At 47.2% G+C, this 27,672-nt stretch overlaps 1 protein-coding gene across 11 annotated transcripts in view; it reads right to left on the reverse strand.

Moving 5' to 3' along the window:
- Nucleotides 1-27,672, reverse strand: part of LPCAT4 (lysophosphatidylcholine acyltransferase 4) — a 1,035,593-nt gene that overhangs the window by 532,518 nt on the left and 475,403 nt on the right. For all 11 annotated transcript variants that reach the window (XM_085651786.1, XM_085651792.1, XM_085651797.1 and 8 more), the window contains exon 3: nt 7,600-7,817. In XM_085651786.1, coding sequence (XP_085507912.1) covers nt 7,600-7,817 — 218 coding nt within the window. The remainder of the gene's footprint in view (nt 1-7,599; nt 7,818-27,672) is intronic.

Raw genomic sequence — 27,672 nt, forward strand, 5'->3', positions numbered from 1 at the left:
ATCTCAGCCCACATGTGTCTCCATGGTACATTCTAGCCATTGGTGCAAACATATGTCTGGCATTACTGGTCTGCCATCATAACAATCCCACACACCATCTTCGGCCCTTCTCTGACATCCTATTTTCACCCACTCTTCCTTTTCTCTCATGTCTACTGCATCCTGCAGATCTTTCACCTCCTCCCAGGTTCCCACTCCTGCAAGTTGCATAAGTTGGCAGCTGATTCCACATGTTTCGATTTGCTTGTTCGGGCAATTTTAAGCCTTGCACATTGTTGGGCAACCTGGTCAGCATATCGGTTACCGGCTGTCACAGTCATCTCCTGATTGGTGAGCAGCACACTTAACCACGGCCACCTCTTTTGGTAATTGAATTGCCTCAATTAATTATTTCCCGAAAATGTCATTTTTAATAGGAGTTCCCGAAGAAGTCAGGAAATCCCTTTGCATACACAGTTGGCCAAAATCATGCACAACCCCGTAACCATATTGACTGTCAGTAAATATGGTTACTCTTCAATTTTTCCCAATTTTGCATGCTTGAATTAAAACAATTAATTCAGCTACTTGTGCAGATCTGACCTCTGGTAAATAGGATGCTTCGACTATTCCAGTTAATGTACATACAGCGTAAGCAGCACTCAATCCTCCCTCCTCGTGTCGCATGCATGAGCCATCTACAAATAGCTCATGATCAGCATTTTTCAAGGGTTCTTTTTGTATGTCAGGACGTGGTTTGGTGCTAAGTTCAGTCACGTCAAGACATTCATGTTCAACCTCATCTTTCACTTCTTGGTAAGGATCAGGTAGTAAAGTGGCTGGATTAAGAACCCTACATCTCACTATAGTCACTTTTCAGCCCCCCGTATTATTCTTTCGCATTTTGTCAGCCTACTGGGAATAAGGTACTGCGTTCGTGTTCTGGTCAACCGAATTACTACTGCATGAGGAACGTACACCTTGACAGGGTGTCCCATCACAATTGACTCACTCTGTTCTATACTTACATAAGTTGCGGCTACAGCTTTCAGGCAACCTGGTAATGCACAGGCCACAGGATCTAGGGTAGCAGAAAAATATGCCACTGGCCTTCTCATCAATCCATGTCTCTGTGTCAGAACTGAAAGTGCACAATTACCCCGCTCATAGCAGAATAATGAAAATTATTTTGAATAGTCCGATATTCCTAAAGCAGGTACTTCACATAAACAATCTCACAACTTTCTAAAAGATCCCACGCTTTCATCATCCCATTCTATAGGATCTTTCGCTCTCTTTCTGGTCATCTGTTATCAGGGGTTTAGCTAGTAAAGCAAATCCTACAATCCATTGCCTACAATATCCTACAACTCCAAGGAACATTCTTATTTCTTTTTGGGTCCGTGGCAAGTGCATTTGTCTTATTAATCTGATTCTTTCAGAGGTCACTCTTCTAATTCCTCTCTCTATTTGATGTCCCAAATATTTAACTGAATTTTTGCAAAACTGATGTTTATGTCCACCTTTTGCCAAATGATTTAGCAATGCAATTGAATCAGTAACAGTCATCTCGGGTATTTGCCGGGTATTTGGGATGTAGATGTTGTTTTGAGGGAGTTGATGAGTTGGAGTGAAAACGAGTTTCTGAGTCTCAAGAATCTTTCTTTGAAATTGGTTATGTTACTGTGTTTGATTTCTTTTAGGAGAGTTTTGGACGTTAAGGCTTTAGAGATTTCTGGCCGTAGGTTTGTTCCTGAAGGTGTTTGTTTCTATATCACCAAGAGAACCAAAACTATGTCTAAAACAATTTTCTATCCAAGTTTTGATGAATGTAGAAAACTTTGTGTTGCGAGATGTATTCGTGAGTATGAGAGGAGGACTGATTATCTAAGGCATGGTGCAGATTTACAATTGAACATTACTTTCAAACCTCAACACAAGGCAGTTTCCACTCCTACCTTGGCTCGTTGGATTAAGGAGGTGATGGGTAAAGCAGGAATAGATTTAAATAAATTTGGTGCTCATTTCACTAGAGTGGCAATGGCTCCGAAGGCTTTCATTTTGGGTAGGGACTTATCAGCCATTTTAGTAGCAGCAGATTGGTCTTCTGATTCTGTTTTTAAGAAACTTTTTTTTAAACCTGTGGATTGTCCAGTAGCGAATATTATGCTAAGGCTTTCAACATGCATAATATTGGCCTCCGTGCCTTACCATAAAATTCAGATTTTACACAGTCAGGTTGGGTAGAAAATCATGATTTTATTAAAGACAAGGAGGCAGATATTATCCCTCCCTGTTTTTTCCCACCCTCTTATGATTTTTTTTTCTTTCAGGAGGAGAGAATAAGAAGTAATGTTGGAGGAAGAAGGTTCTTTGGGTCATTGGATTTTAATTTATGTTTTCGAGTTTTATGTTAGTTCGCATTTTGGATCGTGTTCGCAGCATAAAGAAGGAAGATGGCTGCCTCTCTCTGGGATATATAGACATTGGAATGTTTTATCTAATGATCTAAGTTCTTTTACATTGTGTGTTGCTGCTGTGAGTTGGCAATAAAGAATGTAATGCATATTATCTGCCTCCGTGTCTTTAATAAAATCATGATTTTCTATCCACCCCGACCGTGGAAAATCTGAATTTCCCATATTAAAGGGAAAAACCACAAATACTTAAGTGTACTTAAAACAAGTGTGAAGAAAGGACATTATCAATAAGGAAAATAGTTTTTTTATGCGATATTATGAAAAGTCAAATGTTAAACAAATTGTATGTAAGAAAAGTGTTGACTCTACACTTGTGTATTCAACAATAAGCTTGGGACACTATTGCATACGTGCAGATGGCTTTGAAGTTGTAAAGTGCAGCTTTACTTTGCCCCTAAAAGGATCTAATGTATTAGTGGGTAACAGGGCCCAATAGTAGTAAGGAAAGAAACGTTTCCTCTCATCCTCCCGATGGAATGCAGCGGGACACCAGAGTAATGGCCGAGCAGGGCAAATGATTATCAAGGAAGTCACTGGGACTTCTTCGACTCGGCTATAAAAGGTAGAGCCAGCTTGTTTATACCTCTGTAAAATATAATGCACCACATCTGGTTTCCAGAAAAAAATATTTTTCCAAGTACTTCTACTGCGGCAGTCTATAGGCTTTTGCCAAATCCTTCTAAAACAAGAGGGTGAGAGGAGAAAGAGAAGGGGGGCAGGGGGTAGAGAGTTAGATGCTCCACTGGATCCATACCAGCCTAACAGTGATGGGGACAACCAGAAGTGTCTCACAAGCGTCTTGGCGTGGAATGGAGATTTCTACTACCACTTTGGGCAGTAAACATTGCCCTCTGGGGGTCACTGTTTGATATTTGGAAGTGTTACTTTTAATGCACATGGGAGGACCCAGGAGGGTGCCTTAACTGGATCTGGGGAAATTTTTTAATTTTTATTTTAAAAAGTGCGTGAAGCGGAAAGCTTCACAGTTTGTTACCTGGTCAAGCCGGACCGGGGAAAAGTCACAAGTTTAGGCAGACTGCGATGGAGCACTTGTCGGATGCACAGACCAGAGTAGTCCTGCAGATGAGTTACCTTCTCAAGTCCGGTGTGAAGAGTTTCGTTCACGTTGGAGGGGGCTGCGAGGAGGAGGCTTTTGGTGCAAAGAGTAGATCGAGCGTTGCAGATGGTAACTGTAGTCATGTGCAGATCCAGTCGCCACTGAAGCATCACGCTGGTGGATTGTCACGGATGGTCGCTGTAAAGCACAGGTCTTACATTGCTGGTTGTCGTGGACAATCACTGTTACTACGACGAGCACGTCTCACTGGAGCTTTGCATTAGAAGTTGTCACGGGCAGATTTGTGGCTTGAACAGGCCCAAGCACATTTCCAAAGAGTCCAAACTTCAGGATTTTCACCTTTTGCTTCAGGAGGAGCTCTCAATGATGTCAGCCAAGGGTCCTGGACCCTGGGACACCTCTTCGGATAGCAGGAAACACTCCAGCAGATGCCAACAGCAGTGGCCAGGTAGGCCCTGGCAGGTACCGTTACAGCTGGGCAGTTGCAGAGAAGCCTCTGGTAGCTAGTTATTTCCTTGCAGCTCACACAGGATGTCAGCAAACAGACCGTTGGAGTCTCTCTGGAAAGCCTAGGATCAAAGCAAGCAGGCCCAATCTTCCTTCTTCGGACAGCAAGGCAGTCCTTCTGGCAGCATGGCAAACCTTCTTCTGAAACCTCCAGAGGTCCAGGAGTGTTCTGGTGGGAGTTTCTGAAGGTCCCATTTTTATTTCTGGTGCAAGCCTTTGTATGTGGAAATTCCATGACCTACCTCCAAAACTGGTTCTCGTCAGTTCTTCCACTGGGTTTGGCTCCAAACTGTCAAAGCCTGGTGTCAGGTTCCTTTGTGTGTGCTGCTGGCAGGATGCAGCTCCTCCCCAGCCATTCTTCTAGGAAGACCCTTTCCCAGCTACATCTATCTGGCTTCACTGTCTGGTCTCAAAACATATTTTTGATAGGGAACCATTAACAGACCCAGGCAGCTGGAAACTCATAAAAAGGTCTCAAGATACTTTGGGTAGGAAAATGCCAGCCTTCTTAAAGGCAAAAACAACAATTGATGGACAGAATGCAGAACAATGTCATACATTCACCCCAGTACAGAGATCTGGGCCTAAATCCATGTTTTTTTTGCTCACCATGCCATTCCAGTTTGAACCCAGCCATATGCAAATCAGTCTTGACCCTGTGCCTCATGGGAACAGTCCAGCCCGAACTGCCAAGCCAGGTACTCCCTGGACTGGAAACAAGCATCCTAGGACCGGTTTCGGGGTTTCACCCCTCTTCAGCCAGGATAGCTTGATTCCAGTGGCATGGAGAGCACGGGACTCACGTCTGAGCATACCCGTCCCACTCGGGGTGACAAATGCAAAAACAACAATTGATGGACAGAATGCAGAACAATGTCATACATTCACCCCAGTACAGAGATCTGGGCCTAAATCCATGTTTTTTTTGCTCACCATGCCATTCCAGTTTGAACCCAGCCATATGCAAATCAGTCTTGACCCTGTGATGGATCAAACCCAGATCTGTTGACTGGGTGTGAGTGTTTGATTGGTTCTGATGCTCCGTCCATCACCACCCCCTTTTGTACTGCTTTGTTCGCCATAAGTTGGCAGGGTATGCTCAGACGTGAGTCCCTTGCTCACTTTGCCACTGGATTCAAGCAAGCCTGGCTGAAGACGGCTGAAATGCCAGAAACCAGTCCTGGGAAGCTTGTTTCCGGTCCAGGGAAGGCATGGCTGGGCAGTTCGGGCTGGACTGTTCCCATGAGGCACAGGGTCAGACTGATTTGCATATGGCCATGTCTGAACTGGGGTGGCAGAGTGGCCTAAAGAACGGTGATGGATCAAACCCAGATCTATTGACTGGGTGTGAGTGTTTGATTGGTTCCGATGCTCCGTCCATCACCACCCCCTTTTGTACAGCCTTCTTAAAGGGGCATTTTCAAAATTATACTCGAAAATCCAACTTTATCAGCAAAGAGGATTTTAAATTACAATTTACTTGAGTATAAACATGAAATGGCAGTTTAACACTGCATTACAGGCTACTTTATAGGGTCGTACAATGGGTTCTGCTGCCCACTAGCATTTAATTTACAGGTCCTAGGTACATTTAGTACCATTTACTAGGTACTAACATGTAATTTACAGGTACCAAAAAGGTGTATGTTAATTGTAACATGTTTTAGGGAGAGAGAACAAGCAATTTACCGCTAATTAGCAAGGAAAGGGTGCACAGAGTCCTAATAACAACATAAATCGGTTCAACAGCAGAAAGAAATACCTGGGGGTGACCCTGCAAAAACGGCTAGGTCCAACAGGGAGTGAACAATATTACTCCTTAGTCTTACTCTCAACAGAGCACCCAAGCGTTTAGTAACCCACAGGAGTAAAAGTTCAAAAGAAAAAGCATAAAATTCTCAACCTGAGAGGAAGGCGAATCCCAATGTCCTGGGAAAGGGAAGTGCCCAAGGACAAAAGCATATCCTCAAGGGGGCTTTCAGAACCCCAAAGGATAAGGGATGGGTGGCTCTGCGTGAGCAAGATTGTCACTACCATCCAAACGATATGGGAGGGGGCTACGACCAAACTCCAAACAGCACTGGGGAAAACTCTGACCCTCACGCCTCGGGTGGGCCTACTGAACATATGGGAGGCTACAGACCTCACGGAATTAGAGCAACAGATGGTGACGCTGGGCTTCACCCTGGTCAAGCGGGAAATAGTGCGCCATTGGGGGGCTGTAGCGGTGCCATCAATACGCACATGGATACAGGAATTAGACAAATGTATGGTAGCGGAAAAGGAAGTCTTCATAATTCGGGGGTGCCCTAGGAAGTGGGAAAAGAAGTGGAAAGCGTGGAATAGGTACAGAGGGTCCCTATGTACGTCCCCACTTGTGGATTTGGCAATGAGACGGAAAGAACTGAAGGAAATGTTGAACCAAGTCATGTAATTTATTATATGCTATTCAGTAAAGTGTTTTATGTTGCTGCTGCTAAAAATATAACCCTGTATGTGCAACGAATAAAATCAATAAAATGTTATCCCAAGAAAAAAAAAAAAAAAAGATTGTCACTACCAGAGTGACTGACCTTACAGAAAGAACCAAACTAGGGGAGGATGATTAGTGTGTGGCTTTAGGGATGGTAATGCCTGCCCACGGACCATGGTGAAGGACACTGGGGTTCACTCCAGCAATTTCACATGAGAGATTACATAATACAAAAACATGCAAAATGAAGCAGTAGAATAAGGTGTAAGGAAGGGTACGTACACACAGCGGACAGTGCCTGCGTGATGTGCTTACGCTGAAGATTCTCATTCAGATATTTGTATAATGGGTCCAAACTAAAATTGCATTCAGAGTGAATATCAAGTTAATTTTCTTGGAGGGGGCACTTACAACTTCAAAATGAGTGAACACAATAAAAAAATAACTGTGATATAAGAAAGATGTACAATCAAAAGCCTGGAGACCAGTGGCGTCCAATCTCACTACATCAGAGGAGGTTACTGAAAAATTAAGAGGAAGAACAAAGATGGCCAGGCCAAACAGAAGGAGGCCAAGAGTATGTCCAAAATGAGCAAAGTGGGGAGTGAAATCACTGAAGGTCTCCAAATCATATATAGGAAAGGGTGATGGTACAAAATCACAAGAGAGGAAAGCAGCAGGTGGGAAAGAAATAAAAACTGTGTGAACTAGATGGCAATAACAAGGAGCAGTTGTTGAGTGAGACCAGAGATGGCCACATGGAGAAAATGAGGGTCAGCAGTGAAGTGAGGTGGGGTAGAATCAATGATGGCTGTTGGTGAATTTGCCATTCAGTCCTTCTCATAAAGTCAGGCCATCCCCTAGGCCTGGCAAAAGTACCAGAACTACATTTTGATTAGTCCATTAGCTTTAACTGAGAGTCCCAAAATAAGTGTGCACATAATTTAAGATAGTAAAGTGCTGCTGGGATCTTTAGCAAACCACATATTTTAGGAATTGTTGATTTGGAATTATGAGCTTCAATATTGTATCTATCCTGGAATACATGGTGTTCGACATTCCTTGATTAGTTTTCCTCTTACCTCCAATCACAGGAATTTTGAGGTTCTCGACACGAGACACTACTGATGGCAAGTTGCAGGGCACAAGAACCACTGGGTCGAAGAAGCTGGTGTGTGGTGCAACCACAAGGATGGGGGCCTCAACGCATGTTGCCTGACGGCCTTTGATCCTGATCCAATGAAATCCAGAGACGAAGTACAGCATTCGGCTCAAGAAGCGAATAATGTAATGGAATATCCTTGAACGGGGAAGTTGGTGAAACAGTAAAACAAAAGAAAAATGTTATTATATTTCTCTGGAACAATAGAGAAAGATTATTATTAGACAAATACAAGGAATAGCAGCATCTGTGGCAAGATCATTGTAGCACATATCTACTTCACACTTCCCTCCACTGCTCCGCCCCAGTTTGGTAAAGAGATCAACAGTTTAACTCTGTGTTGCTCAGATCTGCAAACCTGGAATTTGCCTTAATATAGGTTAGGCATTTCCTGAGGTAACAGGCTGGTTAGAGATTACTGATAAATGGAAGCATTCACCAAGGACAGTTAAGACTAGTGGGTCAGTGCCTAGGTTACTGGTGTCCAGCAAGAGGATTACCAAGTCCTTCATCGTGCGCCTGGCTCTCTAAAGGTAACTTAGTTGAGCAGACGAGGCTCACTACATGAGGTACCATAGTTTCAGAACCAGGTACACCACAACAGTGTCCAGTCAGTAATTTATTTCTAACATATAGAACTTTATCTACAATTGCGTGATGCACATTGCTCCGCAGGTGATTTGTCAAGCCATTACTAGTCAGAGTAGTACATGGAGTTCAGATCTGTAGGCTGAGAAATTGTCTTGCAGTTGCATTCTGAATTCTTTTGTAATTTTCACCGTATTACCAGAGACACTCTAATGTATAGTTAAGTTCTCATAGTGAAGGTGGGAAAGTACTCTGGAAATAATAGTATCTTGAACTGTTTTAGGGAAGCCAAAGCATGGAAGATTCCGAAGAAGACATCTGGTCATTTATAAGCTTCGTTGGAGGCTTGTTTTAGTGAGAGGTTTGAGTGGATAATCACCCTTATATTTCTCACTTCATCTGAAGGACAAGCATTTGCAATGCAATTGGTCTCGCCTTTGGGACCTTATATGTATTTAGCTATGCAGCAAATTAGCCTGGGTGCTGAAACATCTACTGTTCTCCAACATGGAGGGAAAATAAGCTCCAAACTGCACGACACGCCAGGTATGGGAACACATAGAGAAAAATATTGCCTTTCAGCGGGAAATGGTCTACGGGTTCTTATGAATGATCATTTCTATGTGCTGGAATCTGGAGAATGCTAAAGTGATTCTGGTATTTTACTTACCTCTGCTGGTCGTTTTCTATCAAGAAATTTAAATAGAGGCAGTTGCCAGAAAAATGAAGAAAAAAATAGTCCCTAAGCAGAAAGCAATTCTGGTATTTTACTGACCTCTGCTGGTCGTTTTCTATTAAGACTGTTAAATAGAGGCAGTTGAATAGAAAAAAGTCCATAAGAGCAAGCAGACAAGTCCTAAGGCTGATATCTAGAGCCCACAAAGTACATACACATACAAGCATTTGCAATGCAAACGGACTCATCTTTGGGACCTTATAAGTATGGACTATGAGACACTGATCATGGAACTGGCAGTTGATTTTGCAAGAGACAAGTGAACGACAAACAATATTATATTGTATTTAACTTTTCACACAAAACAGCTGAAATGTCTTTGTAGAGGCACACAACTTATTAAAATGACACTGAATAGCGAGAGAGTCAGAAGTAGGAAGAGAAAAGGAGAGATGTTCTGGTAGAGAAATTAGAGAAAACAAAGTAAGCGTAAGAAACTGAGAAATATCACTTTACCAGGGTGAATTTAGAAGGTTGGGCCCTGGGCTATTGCACACGCTGCATATGCCTTAAAAAGAATCTTCGTGACTAATATAAACTGCTCCCAGCAACTCTCGTGAATTGTGCTTCGAGTACCACGATTCTGAACAATTAAAATACGTAAAATAGGTGTTGGTTGGCAGGTACAAAGTTAACTTGGTTAGTTGAAAATGATGTCGACCTCACGGATAAATAAAGGCACCTCGTTGTAAGCTGATTACCTCACTATAATGCAGTGCCTTTGGACCCGGTTTCCCCAGGCAAGACATGGCTGCAGTGAGAGTAGTGGGTGTTCAGGGCCTTATTACCCCAGAAAGGTCTTGTGTATCTGAAGCTTTTGCTAGTTTTCTGAATGCCCATGAATTTGTGAGTTGAATAATAAAAACCCTTGTGATGGCAAGGAATTTTTTTTAGTTTGCGGTGTGTGTGTGATATAAATAACTGAGGCTATTATAAAAGTGACAAAGCCTTAAACTTCTAAAGTTGAAAAAAGTAATGGCTTTTGCGGAGCTGTATTTTGGGCACTGTGCTGTGTTTATGCAGCACTATATAATAACTAAAATGCAACTAAAAGAATGTTCTGTGAAAAATGCTACATGCGGGTAAATCGATCCTTAAAATGTTTCCAATTTTGTATATTGTACATGTGTGTATATTCTAATGATATTTGCTTGTAACTTGTTTTCTACGTCGCTCTGTGGTCAGCATGATATGGTTTATAATAAAGGAATCCTTAAATCAATGAACTGATAAAAAAAAGAAATGTAAACTCCAGGACATCTTGGTGACTTGCATAGGCCCTGAGCCACTCGCCCGCTAAAATCAAAATCAGATATTAAGACCCCAAAAAAAGAGAATGTATCTAGTTTTTCCAATTTCTTCATATTAAAATTAATCATTTCATGAGACTGGGTGTAGCCGAAGGGAGTCCTGCCAATCCCTAGTGCCAAAATGCTAAACTCTTTCAATGAGAAACTAGGTAGGTCTGAGAAACATCCTGTGCTTCCATGACTGTTTCTCTTAAGTAACCTCTCTAAGCGCCTTTCTGCAATGTGGGAATGTGCCACCCCTGAAATAAACAGACAAAGTCTGCGAGTGGCCACAAACCCATAATCTGCCATAGTTGCTCCCTTCACTTTAAACTCCTGAAGCTAAGCTTCTCCAGCAAGAATGGATTTTCTTGCATTTCTGTGCTCCCTTTTCCCACGCTACTATCAGTGCAATCCTCTCCGTTTATTTACTATTCATTCAACACGTGATGATTTTTGTACATATATTTGAGTGGGTTTTTCGGATAGGTCATTCTCTGAAACCAATAATAGGAATTTTGCTTGTTTATTAGGAATCCCGTATGTGTCCCAATCAATAGAAAATGTGATCTTAATTTGTAAAACCCATGAAGCATAGTTCCCATACTGAACCCTACTACAAGAAAAAAAAAATCGAAAAAAAATGCCTGTTTTCTAGGCTGTCTAGCTCCAGTCTCGGCAAGACACACACAGCCTTCCAAGGTTGGAAACAGTACGTTAAACAGCGATTCTTAATTATACACGATGTACGGTAAAAAGCCAATATCCATAAATCACAAGTATATTAACGGAGAGTGTTGTGGTCCAAGCCAAGCCCTAGGAGCCCCCACAAGGCAGTGCCCCTCGCAGCTACTTTCGCTGAGCAGCCTCACGTATAGCTTACAGAGGTACTTCAATATGATGCGGCCCACTAAAGAGCCTCTGAACCTAAGTTTCCATTTCACTTGCAGCCTTTCACTTGGCTACACATAAAAGGCCCGCTCTACAAAGAGAAGAGGAAAATAAGCAGCGGCGACTTCACCCTTATCGGTTGCTCCCTGTGCCCTCTAACACCCCATGCCCCAGGTCCCTTCCCACACACTAACTCCCTATACCTTCAGGTTAACCGCTGGCAGCTGCATGGCTCATCTGTTTCAATAAAGTCTAAATTTCAAGTGATAGTGAAGGGCGGGCCATTATGTCAGCAGAGCTAACAAGTGTTCCAGTAAGCTAAACAGAAACCAACACTTTCTAAAGGGGGAGGAGTTCGAAAGCAGACCCTCAGCCCACTAGTCACCATAAGCCTTTTCGCCCCCAATGAACTCTGTACCTGCAGCGTGGCTCAAAAGCACAGCGAGGGGAAGCATTTTATCTTCAACACAGTGCTGGTTCATGGTGAGCGCACCTCAAAGAACAATAATTGGGGGCTGCTCCAAAAGCGATGAGTCGCGAAGAGTGCATCAGGTGGGCCAGACGTGCTCTCTAAAGTGAATTACAAGTTACCAGTAATTCAACCTCACGTGCGCGCGCTGCCAGTAAAAGGCAGCCTGAATGTAAAAAACAAAAACTAGGAGCACACCCTCCTCCGTCACGCCAAACAAAGATGGCATCAGCCTGTCCACATGGGCCGTCCTAAAAGTGGACAAGGCGGTAACCTAAAAGCCCGATTTTCAATCACACGCCGGCGTTTAACATAAACGCTGATGCAAGCCAATTGAAAACAAGGGCGTGGCTTAAAGTTCGCTTTCAAACTGTATCCTTTCCAAAAGGCCCTCGCACAGCGCGCAGCACATGCGCACTGCAACACCAGGCGAGACCTAAAAAAGCCGCATCCCTAGTTATCCTGGCCAGATGGTTGAAGGATGATAGTTTCTCCATGTTCCTGAAAAGCTTAGATAATAACATACTGCTTTAAGTTTGTAATCATTTTTGAACACACATGGGTCAATTTCTTGCCGGCAGACTGACCAATACTGAAGGAGACATCCAAGCGTTAGACTTCCGTGTTGTCGACAATGTTGGCGCAGATGAGGGTGAATTCTGCACATGCAATTGTCCATCCTTGTGGTTTGCCAGCTGCCGATTTCAAAGCTGCCAACGAGGAGGGAGTGGGTGATCTGATGAGAAATCTGTCATTGAGATAAGAGGCAATTCATTTGGGACTAGTTCCTGACCTACTTTGTTGTAAAGGGTCTGTAGAAGCGTTGGATAATGCATTTAAAAGGATGCTGAAAGGTCACAAAGAATGGCAATATTTTACTAACCTAACACGTACATTCGAGATGCTGCTTCAGTGCCAAGGCCAGGTTGGAATCCAACCTGACATTCCAAAGAATGCTATTTTCTTCCATAAATGTAGTCAGTTGTCAGTCAGTGTCGGCTAGAGTAGAACAGTTTCAGGAGAGAGGTCACAATGGAGTCAATATATTCAGGGTTCTGGAACCATTAACACTTATCTAAGTTCTCTTGAGGAGTAACGGTCTTCTAGCACACGGTGAAAGCAGTAGGATCTTTCGGACTTTTTTACTTTGGCTTTATAGATTGCAGAATGATGCTGGACCACAAGTTTGTCGTCGCTGCTGTAAGACGTCTTTGAGCCTGTTCAGAAGCTTCAGACCGATTTTAGTAATTTTACTTCAGAAGTCAGCCAGGCAGATTCTCAAGGTAAGGACAGGGTAGCTATCATCTCCAGAATAAACTGGTAAACTATTACTGTCAGACCAGTGATTAAGGAAGTAAAGAATAGTGAGCAAAAGGAGGGTACGTCCAGATTCTCACATGGTGTCACCCAAACTAGGAGGTTTGGGAAGCTACTAGTTTCAATGGAGGTAGAATTAAGAGGCGTAACAGGGACACATATTGGTCCATCCTGTTAACTGGACACTTCTAAGCCACATTGACGATGTTCAAAGAAGTAAAAATTGCCTCAGGCTGTGTTCAGAAGTATAAGTGGGCTCAGTGATTAGAGGAAAAACCTAACTGTTGGTAAGGGTGACTGGTAGAAAACCCCGGGCAACCGGGGTTTTAGCAGTCACCCGGGGGTTTCCCAACACACACTGTGGTAGCTTGGCTCGAGCGGTAAGGAAGGCACCGTGTTAAGCGTACGTCACACCCTCACAATAACCATGCGTGCATCCGTTCCAAAAACGACACTACACCGTAAAAATTTATTCAAATATATCTGTGTTTATCTTGTTTTCTCTTAGTTGCAGGTTAAATAAATAATAACACACTTACAGTACACAAAGCTTCTTCTGTAGAAAGGGTAGGTCAAATAAATAAGCTCAGATCATAAATAATCAATGAATAAATAGATGTACATAAAATACATAGGCAAATAAATACTGTGAGGGAATAAATACTGTGAGACAATAAATACTGTGAGACAATAAATAGGTAAATACAAAGAATACAATACTCTCAATAAATATAAGCCATCAATACACTTTCAAATCAGGTCACATTTGTGAGGTACTATGGGTTGATTTGGCCCAATCACAGCTTGTGGTTATGTGGATGGCCTGAGGGTGTCTCACCTAGCTTGGATAAGGCTGAGGCTAAAACTGAGGTAGATCAAGGGTAATCTAGGAATCTGGCTCTCCCAAACTACACAACCCCTCACACAGGTCACTGTATCAGTCTCAGTCCACCCCTGGCACTCCCAGGCTGGTCCTAACACCTCTCTAGCCCCTAGGATGGTCTCTTAGGGCTCCACAGGGCCTTAGGCGCCCTCTATTCCACTTACTGCCCTCTTTATGAACTTCCGACTCCGCCGGAGTCGTGTTGACGCCGTGAGGCGGTTCCGGTTCGATGTCGCTAGCCGGCCTCGGCTCGATGTCAGTTCTCGTCGACGCCGTGAGGCGGTTCCGGATCGATGTCGGCGGACGGCCTCGGCTCGATGTCAGTTCCTGTCGACGCCGTGAGGTGGTTCCGGATCGATGTCGGCGGGCGGCCTCGGCTCGATGTCGCTGGGCAGCCTCGATTCGATGTCGGTCTCCGGCGTCACAGGGACTCGATCTCCCTACTTCCGGGTGTCTCCGGAGTGCGACCTCCACTCCCGACCTCCGGTGCTCTTCCCTTCAGGTTCCGGCGACTCCGGAGTGCGATCTCCACTCCCGACCTCCGGTGCTCCTTTCCTCAGGTTCCGGCGACTCCGGAGTGCGATCTCCACTCCCGACCTCCGGCACGATTCACCTCGGTCTCAGGCGACTCCGGAGGGCGGACTTCACTCCCCCGTCGATGCCGCACACTCGACCTCAGGTGACTTCTTCCTCGACCTCTGGTGTCTCCACGACCTCCGTCGGCGCCCTCTCTCGACCTCTGGCGGCTCCGGGTACGACGTCTGCTTTCCAGTCAGCGCCGCTTCTTCACCTCCGGCCCCAGGTCTCTAGGCTTCTCGGCGTCGGACTCCAGGAAGATACCAATAGACAGGTCAGGAACTTGCTGTTCTTTACTTTCAAGGCCTGTTCCGGCTGTTCAGGTCCTTGAGTTGGTTCTTCTTGACTTTATCCCACACAGGGCTCCAGGCTGGGCTCAGTCAGTAGGGACTAGTATCAAGGGTGGGTTTCTGGACCCCACTCCAGGCACAAGTTTCCACCCCTGCTGCCTCACTCCTTCCTCCTTCAGTGTTGTGCTGCTCTCCCTTCACCAGTCAGGTGCCAACTGCCAACTCCAACTGCCAACTCTGAGCTGGCTTCCCAACATTCTAAACCTGCCTCACACTGTCACAGGGTTCTAGAATGTTCTGGAAGGTACTAGTAGGTTCCAGTGATGTCACAGGTGACAATGGGTGGCCACCATTTTGTGTCTCAGGCCCTCAGACAGAAGTTCCAGGGGTAGGGAAAATGGCTCCCTGACCCTGCATCAACACTAAAAAATCTGGTGGTTCCCAAAAAGGAAAAATACTAACAGGGTTTGAGGCAAAAGTGGGACAAAATAAATAATGATGAGGAGGAGGGACCACCCAAAGGGCTGACAGGTCTAACACGCGTCCCCCCCAGCTGAAAGTGGGGAGAGCTACCCAACCCCTTGGGAGTTCTCATCACTAAGGCGGAAATACCTTGAGAGACCGTCTGCATTGGCGTGGTCCACTCCAGGCCGATGTTCCACCTGAAAGTCCATTCCCTGTAGGGAGATAGACCACCTTAGCAACTTGGGATTCTCCCCCTTCATCTGCATCAGCCAACGAAGGGGTCTGTGGTCGGTCTGAACTAGGAAGTGCGTGCCAAACAGGTATGGCCGCAGCTTCTTCAGAGCCCATACCACTGCAAAGGCTTCGCGCTCTATTGCACTCCACTTCTGTTCCCTGGGAAGTAGCCTCCGGGATAGGAAGACCACGGGTTGATCCAGACCCTCTTCATTGAGTTGCGATAACACTGCCCCAATGCCATGTTCCGATGCATCCGTCTGGACAATGAACTCCTTGGAAAAGTCTGGGGCCCGTAGGACCGGGGCCTCGCACATGGCTTGCTTCAGTTTTACAAAGGCCTGCTGACAAGCCTCCGTCCAGACTACCCGTCGAGGTTGTTTCTTGGACGTAAGCTCCGTGAGGGGGGCCACAATGGTACCGTATCCCTTCACGAAGCGGCGGTAATACCCGGTGAGGCCCAGAAAAGCTCGGACCTCAGTCTGAGTCTTGGGGGGTTCCCAGGCCATGATGGCCTCGATCTTCGCCTGGAGGGGTTGCACTGCTCCCCTACCCACAAGTGTCCAAGGTACACTACCGACCCCTGCCCGATCTGGCACTTGCTGGCCTTGATCGTTAAACCAGCTTGTCTCAGGGCCTGGAGAACAGCTTGCAGGTGACGCAAGTGATCCTCCCAGCTGTTACTGAAGACGGCTATGTCATCCAGATAAGCAGCAGAGAAACTCTCCATTCCAGTGAGGATCTGGTTCACCAGACGCTGAAACGTGGCAGGTGCGTTCTTGCCAAAGGGCATCACACAGAACTGGTAGTGGCCTTTGGGCGTGGAGAAGGCCGACCTTTCCCTAGCTCCGTCAGTCAGAGAGATCTGCCAGTACCCAGAAGTAAGGTCAAAGGTACTTAGATATTGGGCAGCTCCCAGCCGGTCAATCAATTCATCCGCCCTTGGGATCGGATGAGCATCAGTCTTGGTTACTGAGTTCAGTCCCCGGTAGTCCACACAGAACCTCAGTTCCGGTTGGGCACCCGGTGGTGCGGCTTTTGGTACTAGCACCACCGGACTGGACCAGGGGCTGCTGGAAGGTTCGATCACTCCTAGCTCCAGCATCTTAGTGACTTCACTGTGAATGCTGGCCTTCACCTTGTCTGACATCCGGTAGATCTTGGACTTCACAGGTGGGCTGTCTCCTGTGTCCACATCATGGACGCACAGGTGAGTCCTACCCGGAACAAGGGAGAACAACGAAGAGTACTGTCCCAGGACCTGGCGGCAGTCCTCCTGCTGTTCAGGAGTTAGAGATGGGGAGAGAATCACTCCCTCCACCGACCCATCCTTCTCTTGAGACGCAAACAAATCGGGGAGAGGCTCGCTTTCCACGTCCTCTGCTCCGTCAGTCACCATCATCAAAATGACTTCGGGCCTCTCGTGGTGGGGTTTGAGGCGGTTGGCATGCAGCACCCGTAGGGGCTGACGAGGGGTCTTAAGATCCACCAAGTAGGTAGCCTTACCCTTCTTCTCCAATACCTCAAAGGGTCCTGACCAGCGATCCTGTAGGGCGCTAAGCTCTCCTGGTTCGATCACCCACACCTTCTGGCCAGGCTCCAATTCCACCGGGTGAGCGTTGTGGTCATACCACGCCTTCATTACTGCTTGGCTGGCCTCCAAGTTGTCAGAAGCTTGCTTCCACAACTTAGCCATTTGGCTCCAGAAGGCCAGCATGTAGCTCACCACGTCCTGGGGAAGCTTTCTGGGAGTTCTTTCCCATCCGTCTCTCACCAGGCTGAGAGGTCCACGCACAGGGTGCCCATACAAAAGCTCGAAGGGGCTGAAGCCCACTCCCTTCTGTGGCACTTCCCTGTAGGAAAACAATAGACAGGGTAGGAGGACGTCCCATTTCCTCCGCAGGCTTTCAGGCAGACTTCTGATCATGCCTTTCAAGGTTTTGTTAAACATCTCCACCAGACCATTGGTCTGGGGGTGGTAAGGAGTTGTGAACCGGTAGGTCACTCCACACTCCTTCCACATGGCCCGCATGTATGCTGACATGAAGTTGGTCCCCCTGTCGGACACAACTTCCTTGGGAAAACCCACTCGGGTAAAGATTCCCATCAGGGCCCTAGCCACAACAGGTGCTGTAATGGTCCTTAGAGGTATAGCCTCTGGGTACCGTGTGGCATGATCCACCAGAACCAGGATAAACCTGTGACCAGCTGTAGTAGGCGGATCTAATGGACCCACAATGTCGATGCCCACCCTTTCAAAGGGGGTGCTAACGACAGGAAGTGGTTCCAGGGGAGCTTTCAGCTTCACCCCTGTTTTCCCACTGGCTTGGCAAGACACATATGTCCGGCAGTAGGTGTCGGACGACACTTTCATTTGAAGCCAATAAAAGTGTGGGACAAGACGGGCGAAGGTCTGGTCTTGCCCCAGGTGTCCTGCCAAGGGGATCTCGTGAGCCAATTCCAGTAGGAAGGCTCGGTAACGTTGAGGGACTACTAAGGCTCGTGACGATCCATGTAGGGGTGCCTTGGGTTCACTGTAGAGGAGGCCATCCTCCCAGTAAAGGTTGTAGTTCCCCTCAACGTTCCCTGCTGCCTGGGCTTCGGCCTGTCGCCTCAGTCCCTCAAGGGTAGGGCACTCCCTCTGGCCCTTGCAGAATTCCTCCCTGGTCGGCCCTCCCTCCACGTGCCACTCGGCCGGGATGGGTAGGTCCTCCAGTTTGGTAACATCCCCCACCGCGGACTCCTGGTCCACCACCTCCGGTGGCCTATCCGTCACACGGGGCGCGGATGCCGAGGCAGGCTCCTCCTGTCCTCGGTTCTTCCCTTGGTCGGCAGCCGGCTGTGCCTTTGTTCCAGGCTCCAGTCGAAACAAACTCCCTCTCCGGGTAGTCGCGGACCCTGTGCTAACACAGGCCCAGTCAGGTGTACCCAGCATCTCAGCATGAGTCCGGTATTCCACCTCCTTCCAAGCATTGTGCTCCATGTCATTCCCCAGTAGACAATCGACCGGCACGGCAGGGCTTACGGCAACTCGAAGTGAACCTGCAACCCCCTCCCATTCAAAGGGAACCTCGGCCACCGGATAGTGGCCGGTTCTGCCATCAGCCATCGCGGCTGGGTGGAGTACATCGGGAATTACCTGCTCTGGAGACACCAGTTGGCTACGTACCATAGTCATACTGGCTCCTGTGTCTCTCAGAGCCTCCCCTCTTTGGCCATTGATGGTGACCCACTGCCCATACTTTACGGTATTTGCGGGCACCTGGATCTTAGGAACCATCTCCCGTTCTCCCAGGGACACTAAAGTGACACCCGCCCACTCCCTTCCCTTAGTTAAGGGCATCTCCTCCCCGAGCACTACACTAGCTACTCCGGGGGCCTTTCATCCAATGGGAGGGGGTTGTCTTTTCGGGCACTTCGCATCTCCCTTATAGTGTCCAACGCCACCGCACTCGAAGCAATGGACAACCCTTGGCTGCTGACTCTGGCCAGGATTAGGGTTTCTGGGTGGGTTAGCCCTAGCGGTGAATCCTGTTCCCTTGGAAGTTATTTTGGGGGCCTTTAGAGAACTCCTTTTTCTTTTCCCCTCCCTCTTTCTTCTGGGGGGCGCCCTGTCCGGCCTTTTGAGTATCCCCTCCAGTCCCCCTTGTGGACACCCGGGTACTAGCCCAAATGTCCGCCTCCTCAGCAAGCTTCCGGGGATTGGTCAGCTTGCTATCCACCAGGTGTTGACGCAGTTCAGGGAAACATTTTTCGAGCAGGTGTTCCTTCAACATTAAATCAAACAACCCCTCGTAGTCCCTCACCTCACTGCCCTGAATCCAACCCTCTAATGCCTTCTTTGCATAGTCCAGGAAATCCACCCAATTCTGTGTGCCCAGTTTGTGGCTACCCCGGAACTTCTGTCTGTACTTCACGGGTGTTAGTCCAAACTTTCTTACTATCGCCACTTTCATGGTGGGGTAGTGGGTCTGCTCATCCGGCTCTAGGGCCAATAATGCATCCCTACCAGCTGGAGGCATGTATTTGTACAATCCCCCTCCCCAGTACTTCTCTGGCACCCCATGGGCCCTTAAAGAGACCTCATAGGCCACTAGCCACTTGGCGATATCGTCGCCCGCACTATAGCTAGCTACTATGTCTTTTGGCAGATAGGGTTTGGGTTCCCTGGTGATTTCTCTGTCTTTGCTGCCACCATTAGGAACAGTTTGTGCCCCGACTCGTAGGATCTGGAGATCTATTTCCCTCAGCCTCAACTCGTGAGCCATCCTCTGTCCCTCCTTCTCTTTCTCCAGCTCCGCCAACTTCCATGTAAGCTGTCTTTTCTCCCTCCGGTCAGTTAATTCTACTTCTGATAAGCCACCGCTAGAGACAGTGCTGCCCTTCCTGGAAAGTGTTCTGGGCCCCGCTAACAGGTTCCCCACCTCAGGTTGGTACAACCCAGCCCCCTCGCTAACAGGCTCTCCATCCCTGTCCTCCTGCTCAGCCTTACTCTCCCGTCGTGCCTCCCCCCAAGCCCTCAAGCTGGTCTGGAGTTCACCCTTCTTGGCACCTTGGGGACAATACACCCCCTCTCTCTGACAAAACTCTCTGAGTTGGGCCACAGTATAAGTTTCCAGGTCTTCCAACACAAACTCCATTTTGCCCACTCAGAATAGAAGACAGGTGTTTACAGAAGCTATGCAGGGGGGTACCTTTTGTAATACCTCCTCCCACCACCAGAGTAAATTTGGTAAAAACAAAACTCAGAATTAGGAAGTCCGCATTGAGAAAACTCCCGGTGTAGGCCTATGGACTTCCCACAGTTATTGTCGAGTGGACGCAAGCACAGCTCTATCCCACCGCTGAACCGGGGTTTTAGCAGTCACCCGGGGGTTTCCCAACAGACACTGTGGTAGCTTGGCTCGAGCGGTAAGGAAGGCACCGTGTTAAGCGTACGTCACACCCTCACAATAACCATGCGTGCATCCGTTCCAAAAACGACACTACACCGTAAAAATTTATGAAAATATATCTGTGTTTATCTTGTTTTCTCTTAGTTGCAGGTTAAATAAATAATAACACACTTACAGTACACAAAGCTTCTTCTGTAGAAAGGGTAGGTCAAATAAATAAGCTCAGATCATAAATAATCAATGAATAAATAGATGTGCATAAAATACATAGGCAAATAAATACTGTGAGGGAATAAATACTGTGAGACAATAAATACTGTGAGACAATAAATAGGTAAATACAAAGAATACAATACTCTCAATAAATATAAGCCATCAATACACTTTCAAATCAGGTCACATTTGTGAGGTACTATGGGTTGATTTGGCCCAATCACAGCTTGTGGTTATGTGGATGGCCTGAGGGTGTCTCACCTAGCTTGGATAAGGCTGAGGCTAAAACTGAGGTAGATCAAGGGTAATCTAGGAATCTGGCTCTCCCAAACTACACAACCCCTCACACAGGTCACTGTATCAGTCTCAGTCCACCCCTGGCACTCCCAGGCTGGTCCTAACACCTCTCTAGCCCCTAGGATGGTCTCTTAGGGCTCCACAGGGCCTTAGGCGCCCTCTATTCCACTTACTGCCCTCTTTATGAACTTCCGACTCCGCCGGAGTCGTGTTGACGCCGTGAGGCGGTTCCGGTTCGATGTCGCTAGCCGGCCTCGGCTCGATGTCAGTTCTTGTCGACGCCGTGAGGCGGTTCCGGATCGATGTCGGCGGACGGCCTCGGCTCGATGTCAGTTCCTGTCGACGCCGTGAGGTGGTTCCGGATCGATGTCGGCGGGCGGCCTCGGCTCGATGTCGCTGGGCAGCCTCGATTCGATGTCGGTGTCCGGCGTCACAGGGACTCGATATCCCTACTTCCGGGTGTCTCCGGAGTGCGACCTCCACTCCCGACCTCCGGTGCTCTTCCCTTCAGGTTCCGGCGACTCCGGAGTGCGATCTCCACTCCCGACCTCCGGTGCTCCTTTCCTCAGGTTCCGGCGACTCCGGAGTGCGATCTCCACTCCCGACCTCCGGCACGATTCATCTCGGTCTCCGGCGACTCCGGAGGGCGGACTTCACTCCCCCGTCGACGCCGCACACTCGACCTCAGGTGACTTCCTCCTCGACCTCTGGTGTCTCCACGACATCCGTCGGCGCCCTCTCTCGACCTCTGGCGGCTCCGGGTACGACGTCTGCTTTCCAGTCAGCGCCGCTTCTTCACCTCCGGCCCCAGGTCTCTAGGCTTCTCGGCATCGGACTCCAGGAAGATACCAATAGACAGGTCAGGAACTTGCTGTTCTTTACTTTCAAGGCCTGTTCCGGCTGTTCAGGTCCTTGAGTTGGTTCTTCTTGACTTTATCCCACACAGGGCTCCAGGCTGGGCTCAGTCAGTAGGGACTAGTATCAAGGGTGGGTTTCTGGACCCCACTCCAGGCACAAGTTTCCACCCCTGCTGCCTCACTCCTTCCTCCTTCAGTGTTGTGCTGCTCTCCCTTCACCAGTCAGGTGCCAACTGCCAACTCCAACTGCCAACTCTGAGCTGGCTTCCCAACATTCTAAACCTGCCTCACACTGTCACAGGGTTCTAGAATGTTCTGGAAGGTACTAGTAGGTTCCAGTGATGTCACAGGTGACAATGGGTGGCCACCATTTTGTGTCTCAGGCCCTCAGACAGAAGTTCCAGGGGTAGGGAAAATGGCTCCCTGACCCTGCATCAACACTAAAAAATCTGGTGGTTCCCAAAAAGGAAAAATACTAACAGGGTTTGAGGCAAAAGTGGGACAAAATAAATAATGATGAGGAGGGACCACCCAAAGGGCTGACAGGTCTAACAGTGACATTTTGATAGCTATGCAAGGCTGATCAGGCCTTGTCCTGAAGTATTCAAGTACGCATGGGTTGGGACGCAATGATGTCCTGGAAAAGCTAAAAGACTGTCAGGTTGTATGATGGGTTTCTCTAGGTCAGGAGAAATGTGCATGTACTAGCTGTCGATGAAGAGTATTTTATAAAAGGAGGTTATCATTTAGAGACTGTAAAGGCATCTTTGGGTTAGAAAGGTAGATGTTATACTGGGTCTTTAACCTTAAAGCACATGGAACTCCTGGTGGGGGGAGGGTGGGATCTATTACGATGTACAGTGGAATACTCATTGTTCAATGCTCATGGGAGGGTGCCTATGGAGTCAGTTAACCTTGGCTTTCTTTAGCGATGCCACTCTGCGAGTTGTTGTTAAATAAACCAGCTTCCTACTTATATTGGAGTCCAGTCTTGAACTCTAATACATCTGTTGACAATGGGTAGATCATTACCAGTCTTTTTGGATGGGTGTTTTTTTAACAGCTATCGTATATCTATTGTGGATAGTTTCATGTAAATTAAGTGAAGCATCATCATATAACCAGGTTTCTGTGACGATAAATAAGTCACAGTTGAATTCTGATGTTAGTTTGTCCATGTAAAGATGATTCTTATTCATTTATATATCATTATGTAGCATACAGAAAGGAAGTGAACATTAGAACATTGAAATGTGGAGCACTCCCCATTGAATACAATAGTGTGCTCTGTGCTTCTACGGGGCAATAAAGACTAGCAGAGTAACATTCCAATGTTGTTTGAACAAAGGCCTCTCGGAGCCCAAGCGGATTTCAATCCCCTCGGTCTCCGTGAGACCTTTGTTTCATTTGTTAGAACATTCTGCCCTCTAGTAGCAGAATGGCTTAATTATAGCCTTATAGCGGGCTATACCGGCCATTAAAGGCGAGGGCCTTTAACAAGGGAGCGGGACTTAAATGGCCGGTATAGCTCAGCAACGGAGGGCTATAAGGCTATTAGAACATTCTTCCACTAGATGGTAGAATGTTCTAACAAATAAAACAAAGATCTCTCGTAGCCCAAGGGGATTTAAATCCCCTTGGGCTCCGAGAATCCTTTGTTCACAGCAGCAACTGTGAATGATACAGCTACTACTGGTAGGTAGAAGCCCGGAGCACTCCAATATCTGCAATGGAGTGCTCAACACTCTAATAGGAGAGGAGATATGGCAGGTTTGGTCAAGCTGCTATACCTTGTTCGGGGACCACAGGGCAGACTGTCATCGTTGGGATCATTTGCCCCTGGTTTTCTTGGGTCCATCCAATTGTAGCTCTCTATAAACTGAGCGCCAGTAGAACCCAATTCCCACCTAACTCTCACACTAGTGAGCAGTCAAGGGCATCTAATGGATGTAGTGTAGGGGTAAGAACTCATAACTCAGCAGTCAAACAACAGATATAATAAAATGCTGTCCAACATGCCAAAATATGATAGTACACACAGGAATAATGGTCAGTTAGAGGATTCTACCAATGATTTAAGTTACAACCAATTTGCAAACCTCCCACCCCCACCAGGGGTTCTAATTCCTGTCCTGCTACCTTCATTCAGTACTGTGACTATAGCCTTCACCCCTCTGTGGGAAACAGTGTGGTAAAAGTCAGCCAAGGTGTGAATCTACTACTTGGTAATGCGGGTGACAGCCCAATGGGGGAAGAGACCTGTAGGTCAGTTCAAATTGTAGCTTGCCAAAGATTTTGTGGCGGCATTCGGGCCTGTATTCAGTATGCAGTTGTGGAACAAGACCATTTTTCTCATCTTTGAAGGACAGCCATGTGTTACTGTCCATGGAGAGTGCTGTTTGGCAATACTGCAGTTGTACAGCACCCTTTGCTATCACTCAGCAGAATGCTCTAGCACCGGAAGCATGCAGCATGACTGGCTTCACCCCTCGGATCACGTCACAGTTGCAGCATGGTAGGCAGTAGAAGCACCCGGACCATCGGATGAGAAGCCCTCGGCTGCAGTGACAGTTGACATCTTGGCGCACAGTTCATCGCGAGGTCAGGCACGCCCCTAATGCTGCAACCAAGATACTAGATGGCACGCTGGTATCCAAAATTGATGTTGCATCGTCTAGTCAGCAAATTAACCATGCAGGTAGGTCAGGTTGTGTCAGCACCGAACATCACTCCTGCAAACATATTGGCTGCTTCTGGGTGTTCCACACACCAAGAACACAGCTGGGCTTCTCCATCAGGACAGCCACTCCTCCCACAGGTACAAGCACTCGCCTTCCCTCTTTGGGCAGGCAGGAAGTCTTGTAGGCACTAGCCAAATCAAAAGCTTCTCCAGTAAGATGCACCGACTTCAGGGTATGTCACCAGATATTAACACATTCTGTTTAGGTAGTATCACATTCCCATCAATGAGGATAGGAACCTTAAACTGAAGGCCGCTCAGGAAGGGTCGGGACAAAAGGGGTGGCGGGGGGGGGGGGGGGGGGGGAGAGGGGGGGGGGGGGAATCAGATTTCTGCCTGTCTTGGGGCCCCACTCTACTGTCTCTGTGGCGTTTTCTTCATCACCCGCATCCAGCCCATAGTAGGTCATCCATGGAGACCAAATCTTTTTTAACTTTTGAGGGCAGCCTCTTTCTTTATATGTCACTCTTTCTGCCACCATATACATAAGCATGCTAGTTGTTCACTCTGTAAGAGAGGGGAGAGTTGGAACTCCCCAGTGCCAGGCTATGTCCCTTTTAGCCACTACTAACCCCAGGTTGTATAACAGGAGTTTGCTACGTGGCAAGTCTATTTCAGTGGGGATGCCCAACAACATATATCGGGGTCTAATTTGAGTTGTGCATTGAGTATTGCTTTCATTTCTCCCAGTATCCGTAACCAGTATTCTCTAATGTGGCTACATTCCCAGAGTGTATGTATGTATGGGCCCTGGGGGGCTTTACATCGCAGGCAATTGGGTGTGTCTGTTTTACCCATAGTGTGCAGCCGTGATCTATCGTAGTAGACCCTATGGAGGATCTTAAACTGTATTAGTCGGAGTCTCTGTTTTATAGCCACCTCTCTTGGGTGCATCAATGCCGCCTCCCAGTCTATATCCTCCAGTGGCCCTGTGGTGTCCTCCCATTTAGCTCAAAGAGGCCCTAAGTTAGTGGAATATTATTCAATAGTGTTTTATATGTCCAGGAAATGGCTTTTAGATCTCTTCTTGTAGGAGCCTGCCTTCAAGAGGGGCAAATTCTGGAATACTTGCCGCTTTAATTCTCTCTGCCCTCCATGCATGTTTCAGCCTGAGGTATGCTTAGCGCTGATTGTTATGTAGTTGGTATGTGGCCTGTAACATATCAAAAGAGGCAAGGGTGCCTCCCTCTAGGAGACATCCCAATTTCGAGATTCCAATTGTATCCCACTTTCTGAAGGCCTGAAGTTTACTAATTTCGAGTAGCCTTGTCCCTTCCCACAGGGGAGTCTCCCTCGAAATTTTAGCGTCCCACTTCATTAGCCTTTCTTCTTCTTTCCAGGCTTCTATTACTGTCTGGGTGGCTGGCAGCAGGTGGCCAGCGGCCTTAACTCCAGACAGGTAGTGTAGGTGGGTATGGTTTCTAAATTGGTTTCTAAATTGGAGCCGTTCCACTGCTTATGTGGGGTGATCTCCTGCAGCGTGTCCCTATTCATTAAGGACTATTAGGTGGGCCGCCCTGTAGTGCAAGGCCCCCGTTGTACTGAGGGTGTTGTAAAGTTTGCAATGCCACTCTTGGCCGTGCTCCGTACCATAGGAGCATTCGCAATCACTATTTAGTGTAGTATAAATTGTCTCCAGTATCCTACTATACGTATTTTGTAACATGTAGAGCAACTTTGTAAGTGTGATCATTTTATACATGGCTGCCCTGCCCATTATTGTCAGTGGAAGTCGTCTCAATCTAACTACATCTTCCTGAAATTCCTTTAGGAGCTAGTGATATTATGCGCTAGGTTTGTTGCCTCATTAGTGGTAATGTAAAGGCCTTGGTACCGGAATCCTCCCTGGACCACTCGCAGACACCCTGGGATGTCTGGACTTTCAATGGGTCCCCCCCACTAAATATAAAATAGACTTGTCCCTGTTGATGCAGTATCCGGCATGATGGCCATAGTCTCTAACAGTTAAGATCGTTGGGAGTGGCCTGGCTGGATTACTGACATATAGGAGGATGTCATCCGCATAGAGCGAAATCCGTTCGTCTCCCAGGACCTTTTTGTCCTCTTGAAAGCCACTTATGTTCGAATGGGACCTAATCACACAGGCCAACGGTTCTAGCACCAGTGCGAACAGCAATGGGGACAGAGGGCAACCCGATCTGGAACCCCTCCGCACCTGCCAGGTTGCAGAAGTTGCCCCATTGACTTGAACTCTGGCCTCTGGACTTATATATAGTAAAGCTACCCAGGTCGTAAAGACCGGGCCAAATCCGAACTTCAACAGTGTCTGCCTCAGTGGACTGTATCGAATGCCTTCTCGGCATCTAAGGAGAGAAGCACATGAGGAGCATCTCTGTGCTTCACCGTGCCCATCCAGTTGGCAAGCCTGCGATGGTTGAAGTGTGCAGGTCTTTTGGGCATAAAGCAGGATTGGTCCCAATGTATATGGGGTCTGATGACCGTCAAAAGACGTGTGCCAAGAATGGTGGCCAGGATCTTGGTCTCTGTATTCAGCAATGAAATTTGTCTATAGGACCCACATTGCATTGGGGGTTTCCCTACTTTGTGGAGCACAACCACCGTGGCTGCACGCAGGTCTAGCGGGATAGTTCCCTCTTCTTGTGCTGCTCGGAACATGTTTAAGCGATGGGGACCCAGGAGGTTAGCATTCTGTTTGAAGAATTCTGCGGGTAAACCATTGGGTTCCGGGGTTTTCCCTGGTTTCTGCGTGCCGATAAAATCAATCACTTCCTCCAGGGTCAGTTCCCTCTCCAACACGTCCCTGTCTTCTTGCGAAAGTGTGGGTGTGTCTGTTGTTTCTAAATACTTGTGGCTTCTTAATGTTATTTTTAGCTTCAATATTATAAGCTGTGATATACAGAACCGTGATTTTCTAGCATAGGCTGAGCTAGGACTTAACTCCATTTAGGATTTAAAATTAATCATGTCTTCACTTCACATTGACACCACATGTGCACTGATGCATTGGGTTGGCATCTGTTCCTGAAGAACCTTGGAGGAAGTTCTTTAGTTAAACTGGTGCTTTCAAAGGTCTTTTCCTGATCTGTATTCTGTAGGCCTATTCATTAATACGCTGCTAAGAACATGTTGATGATATTAGGTCAAAGAAGATTCACCGATATTCATTTAGGGGGATAGAATTAGGATGGTGGTATTATATAGAGTTTTATGATGCTCTATTTTATAATGTGGTCCTACTACATTTGCTAACCCTAGGAGGACAGTGCAGTTT

The sequence above is a fragment of the Triturus cristatus genome, chromosome 1_1, assembly GCF_964204655.1.
Source record: "Triturus cristatus chromosome 1_1, aTriCri1.1, whole genome shotgun sequence".
NCBI lineage: Eukaryota > Metazoa > Chordata > Amphibia > Caudata > Salamandridae > Triturus > Triturus cristatus.